Genomic DNA, 14136 nt, shown 5'->3' with positions numbered 1-14136 from the left:
TTGGTTGAGTGGCTACCCATGTAGTCGTAAGGTATTTGCTAAACATTAGGCTCGGTCAGAGTAGAGACTCTCTCATCTAAGCAGTTCAAATATTTACTTAACCTGATTGGCTGAGAATGTGGGGAAGGGGCATCAGCTGAGCTAGATAGCAGTAGGAGAGGAGATTAAAAAGAAAATAACGCACACACACTCATACACATCTAAACACACACTGTGAGCTCCCTCAGGTGAACAGGTGCAGTCATGGTCTGCCACAGATGCTCTGCTCAATTCGTCATCTGCCACGCCTCCTGTCCACCTTTGGTGGGTTGGGAGATATTCACCACAACACAAACTCAACTCACAACTACACACACACACACACACACACACACACACACACACACACACACACACACACACACACACACACACACACACACACACACACACACACGTGCTACCTCAGATCATTCCCCCAGTCTCACAGACTGCGTTAGTAGCTCATTGAGCTGTCTAATGATTACCCAGGTGTGCAGGATGGAGAGATGATTCAGCACCACTGCTGTCTGTTTGTAGCCCTTCACCTGGTTTTTGGACTTGGAAGCACATGGGTCTGCCCACTGTTCAGCTTGCTCCTGTCGCTTCTCTAGCATTAGCCTGTGAGCGCGGCTCCCTCTATCTCTCGCTCTCTCTCTGTTCATTCCTCCCTCCTCAGGAACCACACAAGTGACAGAGGGACATTAATCACAGGGCTGGGTAATAAAAAAGCGAGGAGGGATGGGCATGTAGGGCCAGGGGGGCAGGCGTCTGGAGGGAGAAAAGGCTGTTTAGGGAAATCACACCATGGTTTATGACACACACTGATACACAAGAGCACTTTTACACTCACAGGTTTCAATATACACACTTCACACCATACTGTAAACTTCCACCCTGAAAGCTCAAAAAAAAAAGAAAGAAAAACAAGTAACAACACCTCGTAATTTAAATCGAACTGACTAGCTGCTAGCTGTTAGTCACTGTTGGGTCTTGCTGCCCACTTGCATATGTCATGTGGTTTTGCATGCATTAACATTGTGTTTATTTAGTCATTTTACTTTCTTTCGGAGGATAAAAAAGGGCCTTTTTTTTAAACATTGTTTGGACAGAGATGAAAATTATTCACTGTTGCTGTGAAGATGAAATGGATGGTGGAGTTTAATGTGATACTGATAACTGAATATGTAAGACGGTGATAAAATGTTGTTTAGTGTTACATTATTACTTACAAGGCATCAAATTAGTGGTCAACTGGGTTTCAGCTTTCTGAGTTTTTATTCACTTTAGCATTTATTTGTAACATCAGTGGGTAATAGGAGATGGATTTCTTTGTTATAAACCAACTTAGTTCTGCCTTAAATTTGAAATGAGAGTTTTTTTATATGGCAAGTGGAGCTGTGATAGTGGATACCCTGTATGGGATGCAAGTTCACTTTAAATGCACAACAAAGACTCAGTGCTCTTTGCCCTTGAGATCAGGTCGATCAACTAAGTTGAGCAGATGAATTTTAAATCTTGGTTATTTGTTTTGTTGCCATTCAGTGAGCAGTGTATATTCACATATTCATCATACTTTCAGTCCCGGACATGTGCAGATTTCTACAAGCAGAGTAGGCTCCATTAACTGATCTCGTCTCCTAGCTTACTTTTATATTGGGCAGACATGTTGATGCTCTGCTCTGTTTTTTAAAAGCAATTTATCCCGACGGATCAGCTTCTGTGTACAGATGTTGGGACATATGTTTGCATATTTGCATTTGTGCCTTATTGATTCAGAGAGCAAATAGTAATTAAGTCTTGATTCATCTTTCTATTTACTTGGAGAGGCCTAATTCACCCTTGGTTTCGAACATCGCACAGTAACATCTGACTCTGATAAACAGTAAACCGCAAACATTAATTTATGTTACTTCTTTTTGCGATCTAGCAGAATTAAAGAGTCAACGATTTCTGACTGCAGCTTTGCTACTTTGATATCGGTTTCCTGTGGTTTTAGCATTAAAGATAACTGGCAGCTACAGAGCCGCCCTATCTAAGTCATTATTACCCGGTCTTTAAAATCCCCCCCAAAAGCAATGTAATTACCCCTGCCAGAGGTAGTAAGATAGCTCCGGCTGCTCGCTGTTAAGAAAGCATGCACAATTACCAAAGAGCGTATAGAGTTTAATTAGACCTTTTTGTTGACAATGGAAATGTAATATTTGATTTCAGTCAGAGATCCAGGTCAAGTGTTTTCAGTAGAGCTGCAAAGATAGAAGCAGGAACTGCTTAACTCTTGATCAGGCAAGCTCACGTTTTGGATATCTAAGTTCCTTTGGTAATCAGTGCTGTTAAAAGTTTAGGGTCATTTTGTAATATATGTCCTTGACATAAATTTGAAGTACACATGTGTATAGCACCTTCACCAACCAGCCTAATCAAGGGCCAGTGCTTTATTGTATACTTGATAATGAATGAACACAAAAGGTAGAACTTCTTAATTGAAGATCTCCAAATTCCAGCTCTCATGAGGTTTAATATTTAGAACAACTTAAGAGATCGAACTTGACAATTACAGATTTTTTGAGGGGAAATATCTACAAACACAAGACTGAGCAACATATGCAGGTCTAAAATGATGGACAGATGATTGAGCACAAAAAGTTGTCTATTTATTTTCTGGATCAATGTTTATTTTTTGCTTTTTGAATTCTTTTTTGCCTTTGTTCCTAAAAATGTTGAAATATTTATCATGGCGCTTCGCCTCCCTCACGTCCCTCTTCCCACTCAGAAGAGGGAACATCACGCTTCAGTTCCCTTATTGTTGTCAACTTAGTGGCTTTGTCTATTCAGACCTCTTTTTTCAGAAAAAAATAAAAAGGAGCGCACTGTGACAAATGTAGCGAAACATATCCCCGCCACTGCTCTCACTCAGCGGCAGAGAGGAGTCGCACGAATGAGCTCTTTGCACATGCACAGTTTTGTTTTTATGGTTTCTTACACACACGGTGACACTATATAAAAGATATACTATATAAGAATAAAATAATAAGAAATGACCTAAAGACTCCACTTTCAAAACTTTTCTTTGCTGTTCGTTTCAGCAGAAAAAGCAATACACCTGAAACCAAGATAGCAATGGGATTCTATTATCCATCATTTTCTGGGACCTGAAAATACAGTAAATAATGCACATTAGCTGCCAGATCTATTGCAGAACTGAACCAAATCATTGGCCTTGAGGTGAATCAAATTATCACAGCTGATTGCATATTTTATTGTGTATATCGGTGTAATTCATCTTGGACCTCACACAATGATGAGAGAAACTGCAGCGGGAGAGTCGGAGTGGGCTCGGTAACCAAATAATCACAATCGCAAATGTGTCCTTGTTTGAGGCCTCTACTGCCCATCCCAGAGAGCTGCTGCAGCAACGATGGAGAAACAGAGAGAGAGCGCGAGAGAGGGAGAAGAATGTCACCCCTGCTCTCATATGTCATATTGTTAGCCATAGATATGAGGAGAACGCCTCAAGGTTGTACGTGCAGCAGAGACATGAATAATCTATCAGAGGTTTCCTTCGACTAAATAGAGGGAAATATGTCTGCATGGATTATTTATGCTTTAATATGCACATGCTGAATGGACAATCGCCTCTGAGAGCATGAAGATGTTGTGGGGGCAAAGTTAATTGTTTATGTGTGGAAATCATGGAAGCTGGGTTTGTGAAAGGCAGCGGTTGTCTGCCGGTAAGCGTGGTTAGATTTCGGTTCCACATTTTGAACCTTGGTGATGGATTACAGTAATAGTGTGTTCTGGTTGGAAATTGTATTCAGGTTTGTATTTCTTCCTGTACAATCTTTCAACAAAATCATCGATCATTTTGCTTTGACATGTTAATTCATTTAAATTATTTATATTTTTATACATATATATATATATATATATATATATGTGTATATATATATATATATATATATATATATATATATATATATATATATATATATATATATATATATATAATTTTTTTATATATTTTTATATATATGTATATATATATATATATATATATATATATATATATATCTTTTTTTTTTTTTTTTTTTACAAGATGAACAAACCCCTCCACAGTCTTTGCAGAAACATTTACTGGCCCTTACACCATTTAAATGTAGTCTATTTCATATTGGTCTAGCCTCTGCTTTCCAGCTCACCTTATTTCCTCTTCAGATGACTGCCTCGACATGGGAAATGTCAGGTTCTCCTCGCTAGCGCTGTTTGGCTTCTTCAAACATTTGTGAAGTGTTAGGCTCATCTCCACAGCTTAGAAGGGCAGTCTCTCAGGAATCTATGCTGTTGACCCGCAACACACCGAAGACGGCCAAGCCAAGTGCACTCAAGCACATCCATTCTGCCTGCTCACTCGGATCAGCGAAAGATTGTATTAGTCCCAAGTTTGTGGACTTCAAAGCAGCACTCTCACCATGCTGTGAACGTTCATGCATTGCATAACGGAACTGATGGGGTCGCTTTACAGCTATTAGCAGTAATGTTGTCAACCTGCATTTAGATGAGAATAATCGTGGAAATGCTGCACAACTATGAGTTTTCTCATTCTTTCTCCATTAAAAGTTTCCAGTAAAACAAAGCTGTAGAAAACAACTGAAGCCCTGTGTTAACAAATCCCTCAAAACTACACCCCAGGATCACACATTTGAGTGTAAACAGATGAAAATTCATCATCAGCTTTAGCACAAGAAGCACAAGAAGTGACAAAAAGCTTTACTGCGCTCTAGAAAATCTTATGGATTTGATTATATGAAGTCAAATTTTGATGAGATATGCTGTATTGACTCTGGACAACCCACACAGAAATCACACTCATCTAACTAGGACTGAACCTTTTCTCTTTAGGTTTACATTACATTGAAATAAACTGAAAAGATCATGTTTGAAGAGTTCTTTTTAGAAACCTGTGCATAGTAAACCTGTTTGATCTGGCTGAAATGCATTGTTCAATTCTCCTGCATATCGTCACTACTGAATCCAGTCTTTCTGTATGTCCTGTTTTGATTTAAATACTTGGGTTTTTTTTTACCACAACTGCTCAAATCCAAAAAGAGGAGAAAAAAAGTACTTTTCTTTTTCTTTTTTTTTTGCAAACCAAGTCCTGGATTTATTTGACACAGGCATGAACACTCCCATAATCAGCCAGAGTGTGCATCCTTCTGAATAGAGATGAAAGGGGAGGATACACACACACACCCACTCAAACACATGAGCACACGCGCTAACATTAAGGCGGCCACACAAAAAAAAAAAACAGGCACAGACACACAGGGAAGAAGCAAAAGCCATTTGGCATAGCCTCTCTATCTAGGGAGGGCTTCAAAGCCCACTGACATGAATTTATGATAACAGGACTATGCCTTTGCCAAACCTCAACTGTTGTTGTTTTTCTCTTCCTCTCTCCCCATCTTTTCTGTACACTCTGCCATCCCCTTGATCAGACCATTGGAAAATGCAAGCAGGTGCCCCCCTGTTTCACCCTGGAAGGCTCTGTACATCTATATGTGTAAACTTGCATATATTGAAATGTGCTTTATTAAGAATGGGACATCTTTAGTAGGCTGTCCTTTTTTTATAGGTTGTATTTTAGCCTATGGCCTACTTCTATAGCTTAAGGCTTCGACACCTTCAGTTTGGTTCAGTGTATTAATAGCAGTATGATTCAATTACCCTCTCACTGTGTGGTTTTATTCTATTTCATGCACAGTACTGACATGAATATTACTTTCTTCTCCATCCATCCCCTCCCTTTTTTCTGCAGATGAGGATTGTGTGAATTGCACAGAAGAGTGCAGAGTGCTGGGTCATTCTGACCGCTGCTGGATGCCTCAGTTCCCGGCGGGTGGAAACCAAGCAGAGGGTATTGACTACCGCAACAATATGTTCGTGCCAGCGGGGATGGAGACTGTTCCTGAGACTGAGACCTATGAGACTGTCAACCCCAATGGCAAGAAAACATTCTGCACTTTTGGCAAAGAGAGACGTGACCATACCATCCTGGTTGCCAACGTAAAGCCCTACCTGAAAGCGAAACGGGCCCTGAGCCCGCTGCTCCAAGAGGTACCTTCAGCCTCCAGCAGTCCCAGCAAGGGCTGCTCCACCATGTCTCCCTGCTCCTCGGTCAAAAGCCCAGCAGACGGGGCTGAGGGCAAACCTCCTCCTGCCTCCTGCTCTGGCCACTACGGGCCTCCTGATGGTCAGTACCTGTCCCCGACCAAACAAACCAGAGACCAGGGGATTTACCCGTCCTTGCCTCCCTCAGACCCGGTGGCCAAGGTGCTCGCGGAGGCCCGCTCGCGGATCAGTCAGGAGGCGGCCGGTGAAATGGAGTGTGTCCTGGAGCAGGTGGAGCCAGACGCAAGCCGGGACGGAATGGACGCTGACCAGGTGGTGAGAGACATCGACAAACTCTTACAGGACTGCAGAGGAAAGGAAGCCAGCGGCACACTGAGAAAGTGACACAAAGGACTGCAAGAATAACGAAGTAGGAAGGTAGAGAGAGGGGTAGGATTCTACTCCAAAAACTCTCATGCCAAAACTGTCACCAAAACAAAGTTAAAAGGTTAAATGGCTCTTATAAATGGGGCTCTTTTTCCCTGTATTTGTTGTAGAAAAGTACCAACACTGGACTATCAGACATTTGCTTTATGTCAGTCACATGGCACCAGTTTCGGTGCTAAGTAACCCTACCAACAAAAAGAAACTGACATCTGACTTCTACTGAATTTATAGACATTTTGTTTTGAATTCTTAAGCAAATTGCATAGGTTTAATACCTCTGGCACCTCGCAAGCTCTTATCTAAGTGCCCACCAGCTCATATGTGTGTTGTTCATGGTCCTTCGTGAAATCCTACATATCTCCGTGTGTGTAGGTGAATTTCTGTTACGTGTTATGGACATTGAAACCGAATTGGAAAGGGACTATTTATGGTCAGACGCGACAATCGATGCGGTGACAGAGAGATGGAATGCTAATGTGTCCGGGACAGTGAATGACTGAAATACACCTTTTCTTTTTTTGAATTTAATACACTGTAGGTGTTCAACGTGCAATGGATTCTGTACCAGAAGAGATTGGTAACTCCCGGAGGGTGGGTGGGTGGTGGGTGGGGGGGTTATTGTGTACGGCCAGGAGTTGGAGCTGCTTCACTGCTCCACTGAAGGAGAAATATTAACAGTGTAACCATGTTTCATCTGTCATTTGTAACAACATGTGTAAGCTGTGTCTGTCTCACGCATCTATTTAAACGTCCATGTTGCTGAGTAATGTCGTCGCACACATCAACTTTACACAGGTGCACTACACCTTGCGGATACAGAAGCTGACACACACTTGCCCCTATGGCCCACCACACGCAAACACACACAAAACGCATACGAGAGTGCTCACACACAACTCTCTATCTGTGGAACTGTCGTCTACATGTACATCATCAGCTTTTAGTCCCTCGTGTACAGTGAGTTATCATGTGTGTGGCGATGCCTTAAGGCGATCACAAGTTGTATAAAAAGGGACATTTTTGATCGACTGTGAAAAAATGATATCTATATGATAATATGGATGACTGTATGTATGAATCAGTGTATAGTGTCCAAATATAAACAGAATATTCATACATTTTATAAGGAAAAAAAAAGAAAAGAAATGAGTAATCTCAGCAAAAAAGTGTCCTGGAGTTGAGGCCAAGTTCAGCGTGTTAACTCAAAGAACTGCAAAAGGACACTGCCATTGTTTTAAAGACCAATATCCAAAAATATGAAGAAACAAAATGTCCCTTCACATTATCACTATACATAATATCATTATATGTGTATATGTATTCAATTTAGATGTGTTTACATCAAAAATCTGACATATTTTTTATTGATTTTACTGCAATTTCTGTGCATTTGAGCCAAATTGTTATGTGTACAAAAGCTATATTGTGTATTTTATTAAATTAATATATTGTTGTGTTGCAATATACATGGGCTTATATTGTATTTGGCAAAAGTTGCCTTAGTAGCTGTCGAACTCTGTGAGTTTGCTTTAGTTTGGGTTTTGTTGGTGTTTCTTCTTTCATGTCTATTATGCATCTCTGCAGGCTGGCTTCAGTGCTTTTGAGATGTCGCCTCCTTTTACCCCACGAGATCCAGCTGGATCAAATACAATAACTGTTGAAAGCTTAATGAGCCAGCTGATATCTAGAATACAATTCAACCCAATAACAAAAAGCAACAACCACAAGCAAACAATTTGAATATTTTTACTGAGCAGATTTTTACAGGGCAGCTATTTTCTTTAACAATAACTAGTCTGTGTATTTTCTGTTCCAAATGTTTTTACTTTCCTTCCAAAAAAGACAAAAAAGGGAAAAAAAGAAACCTGCCATATGAAAAGTGGATTGATTTCCTTGGTGATCATAAAACTGCCTTACTGTCTCTGCAGAGAGCTTGTTGTATCTGTGGAGCTTAGTGACTGCTTATAAAGCCCTGGTCCACCAGAATGTGCATTTTCTATAAAGGACCAATACAGGTTCTTTTTTCAGCAGTCTGTGTTGTTAATGTATGTACTCCTTCTCAATACATGTTAAAATTCTCATACTTTGCAGAGAAAACTTGACATCTCAAATCCTATCTGAAGTTATTTGGATTTGATGTCTTAGCTGTTTAGATACACGGTTTACATGACCAAGTGTCTTCGCATTCAGGCTTTCTTAAAATGAGAGAAAAAAAAACAGATACAGACATTTATTTTTGAAAATTTTGGCACGCTCCAGCCGTTCTCGAAAACAATAGCGGGAGGTGTTTTTTTCTAATGATCTCTGACAATTAAAATACAAAGAAAAGTAGGATACTAGACTCGATGTGTTTTGGAAAATGTGACCACAATCACCAAATGTAACGCGCAGCCATGAGAGGGAACAGTGACTGGTGTCTGTGTGGCATCCGTACTGGACTGAACTGGAATTTCGACAGCAGATATAACACATTGTCTCCCGTACTCATCATATCTGAGTCATTTGAGATTTCAGTTCCTGCTTCTTTTTTCCTTATTGTGGTGCATGTTTGGGGTATCTTCTTTCAGTGTTCCATTCTGTATTTTATAGGCTTCTTTTTTGTATTTTGTTAGTCATTTCCTAACTTCTCTTTGGTACAACTGTTTACTTTCTTGCCTCTAAGGGGAAAAGTAACTGTTGGATTTTCTCCTCTCTTTCATCTGGAAAGTATTTGGTTTAGGTTTACCCTCGCTCTTTTCCTGGGAGATGGCAGAGGCTGTTTTTAGAGAAGGCTTGGAGGCTTTGACTTAGTAGGAAAATATTTATGGTTCTTTTAAAATGGGATTTTTTTATTTTTTTGTTACATTTTAGATATCTTGATGAATCAACCAAGCCTCACATTCACATCCTACAAACAGTACAAACACTTAAAGTAAGCTGCTCGAAGTGCGCATTCAGCTTTGATCCAGACAGAAGTGCCGTGGCACACACTCACAAAAACACTGAGGCATTTCAGCAACACACTGCCTTTCATTTAAATTCATAACCAGTGAAAATAAAATAAAGGCTGAAAGAGAGGGCAAAACTCTACTTCATTCTATCAATTTATTGTCCCCACGAAGTTACTGAGACAAACGTGTCTGAGTGTGTGTGCTTGTGTGTTTGAGTCCCCTTCATGTCCTCTTTGTTTTTAATAAATAATTCCTTTCTTCTTCAATTTCTGTTACCCACAGATTTAATTCCAAGTCGCATTAAACCTCTATTTCTATGGTGTCTCTTATTTTGTCATTAATTACCACAAAGAGAAGAGGCCATCCCAAGATTCAGTTGTTTTACTCAGAACTTGGCTGCCACAAACAGTCACTGTCACAGTTCAAAGTGCTGTCCCCTCTAATGGTGTTCCCTGGACCCGGCCGCACTTACACTCACTATCTGAGGGTAAGGAAATGAGTCGGGTCCAGCAGACTGAAGGAATTCTCGAAAGCCATGGCCTTTTTTCTCAGGCTATTTGCTGTTTAATAGAGCAGAGGCTGCTGTTAAGACCACACATGGTTTGGCCTCAGAAGTTTAGAGATTGAGTATAATGTGAGGCCTCTCATTATTGTCTAATTACATACTGGCATCATACACTGTTGGCAGTGGATTACTCAAGTCTAGAGTGGGATATTTTTTGCCCACTTGAGACTGTTGGCTTTACCAAGTGATTAGGAAAGGCCTTGTTGAATGCGACTAACCACCTCTGGTCTATTACTCACGCTGATGCAAGTGCACAGACTCAGACAGTCACTGCTTCATCCACACATAGAGGCAATATGCCTTTTTGGTTAGTCAAAACAAGCACCCGATGTTTGTCAGTGTTGTCCCCCCTCACCCCCAGGCCCACGCTGATAGCATAGGATCAACGCTAAAATGGGCAACTGGTGCAAAGACCAGAGACATTAATTTGTATGGATTATTTCAACTGCTATTGTCTAAAGGCTGTGTTCATTGTGATCTATCTGAAAAAAAAACCAACAAAAAAACCCTCAAAAGATCTAATAAAAAGGCAATTGCTAATAATGTTTTCTCTTGTACTTGTATGAGTTGGTTGAAGAATGGTTAGTCATGGTTCTGATTTGATTTCTCCTCAGAGATAAGCTCATCCCATACTTTCTCTTCCCTCAAGCAGCTAAACGGACAATTTTTTCTCATCCAACAGGACTGCAATGTTTGTTTCCAGCATACCTCCACTATGATTAAACAGAGTTGTTGATTTTTAATTTGTAGTTGAATGCATATGTACAAGTACCTCCAATGAGATCCTGCATACACATGCATGTGCACCCGTTCACACAGACACACCCGGACAGCGACTTGCTTTGGGCAAATTATTCTTCATACATCATATTAGTTTACATTTTGGCTGCACATAAGATTACAGCCCATGCCTTTTCTCTAATTGCTCTGAGGCAAATAAATTGGGGCTTTAAATTATGCGAACCAGTGCTTCTCAAAAACAGATTTTTCATTTGAACCATTCGGAGGCCGAAAAGAAATCTCTTCGGCAGGCTGACGCTTCCAGTCTGCTCAGTCAGATTTGGTTTTCTTAAATTATAACTGATAATAGGTTAAAACTGACACAAACCTGAAGAGTGATTGTGTTAAAAGTGGTTTGTAATAGTTTAGTGTGGTATTTCATCATGCAAAATGACAACTTAGTCTGATTTTCAGTGTTGCATTTATGTAAGAAAAATGGTTCCATCATATCTGCTTAATTGTTCAGGTGCACGATAATTTGTGACTCCACACATCAATCTACCAAGAATTAAAGTTAATAATTTCCCAGACTGTTGGCCATTTAAACCCTTGACCATCTTCACACTTCCAAACAGCCATTAATTGCTTAAAACCTTTGATAGGGAAAAGAATTGAGGATCGGGGAAATATACATATGCATATATATATATATACAGTGGGGCAAAAAAGTATTTAATCAGATGCCAGTTGTGCAAGTTCTCCCACTTAAAAAGATAAGAGAGGTCTGTAATTTTCATCACAGGTATATCTCAACTATTAGACACAAAATGAAAAAAAAATTACATTGTCTGATTTTTAAAGAATGTATTTGCAAATTATAGTGGAGAATAAGTATTTGGTGAAAAACAAATGTTCAGCTCAATACTTTGTTACATACCCTTTGTTGGCAATGACAGAGGTCAAATGTTTTCTGTAAGTCTTCACAAGGTTTTCACACACTGTTTCTGGTATTTTGGCCCATTCCTCCATGCAGATCTCCTCTAGAGCAGTGATGTTTCGGGGCTGTCGCTGGGCAACACAGACTTTCAACTCCCTCCAAAGATTTTCTTTGGGGTTGAGATCTGGAGACTGGCTAGGCCATTCCAGGACCTTGAAATGTTTCTTATGAAGCCACTCCTTCGTTGCCCGGGTGATGTGTTTGGGATCATTGTCATGCTGAAAGACCCACGTTTCATCTTCAATGCCCTTGCTGATGGAAGGAGGTTTTCACTCAAAATCTCACGATACATGGGCCCGTTCATTCTTTCCCTTACACTGATCAGTCGTCCAGGTCCCTTTGCAGAAAAACATTCAATTCAAATCAATTTTATTTATATAGCGTCTAATACAACAAAAGTTGTCTCTAGACGTTTTCCAGAGACCCAGAACATAAACCCCTGAGCAAATTATTACATAAACAATGGCAGGTAAAAACTCCCATAGTGGGAGAAAAGCCTTAAGCCAAACAGTGGCAAGGAAAAACTCCCCTATAGGAGGGAAGAAACCTTGAGCAGGACCAGGCTCATAAGGGGGGACCCTCCTGCCGAGGGCCAGACTGGGGGTAGGGGACGTCAACAGCACACAGCAGGCAGGTGGAAGCAGCAACGGGATGACCGGGGGTCCCCAAAGCATGATGTGTCCACCGCCATGCTTCACAGTAGGTATGGTGTTCTTTGGATGCAACTCAGCTTTCTTTCTCCTCCAAACACGACAAGTTATGTTTCTACCAAAAAGTTCTCTTTTGGTTTCATCTGACCATATAACATTCTCCCAATCCTCTTCTGCATCATCCAAATGCTCTCTAGCAAACTTCAGACGGGCCTGGACATGTACTGGCTTAAGCAGGGAGACACGTCTGGTACAGCAGGATCTGAATCCCTGGGAGCGTAGTGTGTTACTGATGGTACCTTTGTTACTTTGGTCCCAGCTCTCTGCAGGTCATTCACAGCCCTGTGTGGTTCTGGGATTTTTAATCACCGTTCTTGTGATCATTTTTACCCCACGGGGTGAGATCTTTAGTGGAGCTCCAGATCGAGGGAGATTATCAGTGGTCTTGTATGTCTTCCATTTTATAATAATTGCTCTCACAGTTGATTTCTTCAACCAAGCTGCTTACCTATTGCAGATTCAGTCTTCCCAGCCTGAATGAATGTGATTTCCTGGATTCTTTCCCCCCATTCTGTCTCTCATAGTTGAAGTGAACCTATGTTTTTTATATATATATATATATATATATATATATATATATATATATATATATATGTGTGTGTGTGTATATGTATGTATATGTAAATGTATATATATGATACAACCATATTTGTCTTAGTTTTGAATAGATAAAAAATGTTGGTGGTAGATTCATTTTAATTCAAACTAATGTTTTTTGGACAAAAATCTATTGCTGAAATATCTCATTCAAATACATCAAGATACAATATCCATGCATCATATATGATTTGAAGAAGACTCAATCAAATTAATTTTAATTTCAGAGAATCTTTTACACCATACTCGATACACAGACCATTGGTATGCAGCAAGGCTTTTATCTGTCTGTATGTAACAAGTCGCCTCAAGGCAGATATTAATTAAAAAGATAGCCGATGCACTCTCACACAGAAAAAAAAACACTTCTAGGACTGCAGCAGGTTCTTACAGGGTCAATTTGTTTTGCCTAGTGGTGACAGTTTTCTTTAAACTTGCAGCGTACCTTCAAGCACACAACAGGCCATCTTTTTGTTCATGTCCATTAACTTCAGTGCAGAACTTTACAAATCACACAACTTGCCACTGAGACTGCAAAAAATGCATGGAATATTTACCCTGCAGAGGACTGCGTCCAAGGTAGCAGCAAGTTAAGTTAACAGGGACATATTATGGCATTTAATGTATATTTTAAACAATCTAAAGCTTGTTTTTTCTACATCAGAAAATCAGAAATTCAGCCTGTGGGCCATGTCTCTAGTTTTACCGCTTCTGAAGTCTTTTTCTGTGCTTCATTCTGAGGGGAGGCGAGGCTATGATAATGAGGCTCTGTGCTGATTGGCTGCTTGAATGACGTGTAGGAGGGGAGGAGAATAAGCGTCGCTCCGGGCAGAAGAGTAGCGGCTGCGTACACAAAACGTCTCCCATGCAAGAAGCTTCTGCGACAAAATCATTTCCATGGCTTTTTTTTTTTTTGTATTAGACTGTCCTAACTGGCCGCGAGTTTAACGGTTTCAGTGTGGACAGAGAGCGTCCGATGTCACGCAGCTCGACATGATAGTCGGACGCTCTCATGCAGTTACACGGATCTTAAAGCCTGATTTA

General features: G+C 40.3%; 1 protein-coding gene across 3 annotated transcripts in view; it reads left to right on the top strand.

The window, feature by feature from the left end:
• pcdh17 (protocadherin 17) overlaps window positions 1-9820 on the top strand; it is a 61964-nt gene extending 52144 nt beyond the window's left edge. For all 3 annotated transcript variants that reach the window (XM_061741384.1, XM_061741393.1, XM_061741376.1), the window contains exon 5: window positions 5834-9820. In XM_061741384.1, coding sequence (XP_061597368.1) covers window positions 5834-6531 — 698 coding nt within the window. In that variant the 3' untranslated portion in view covers window positions 6532-9820. The remainder of the gene's footprint in view (window positions 1-5833) is intronic.
• The last annotated feature ends 4316 nt before the right edge of the window (window positions 9821-14136 follow it).

Source organism: Cololabis saira, chromosome 2 (assembly GCF_033807715.1).
Source record: "Cololabis saira isolate AMF1-May2022 chromosome 2, fColSai1.1, whole genome shotgun sequence".
In the NCBI taxonomy this organism is placed as follows: Eukaryota; Metazoa; Chordata; class Actinopteri; order Beloniformes; family Belonidae; genus Cololabis; species Cololabis saira.
This window is presented reverse-complemented; position numbering and strand designations above follow the sequence as displayed.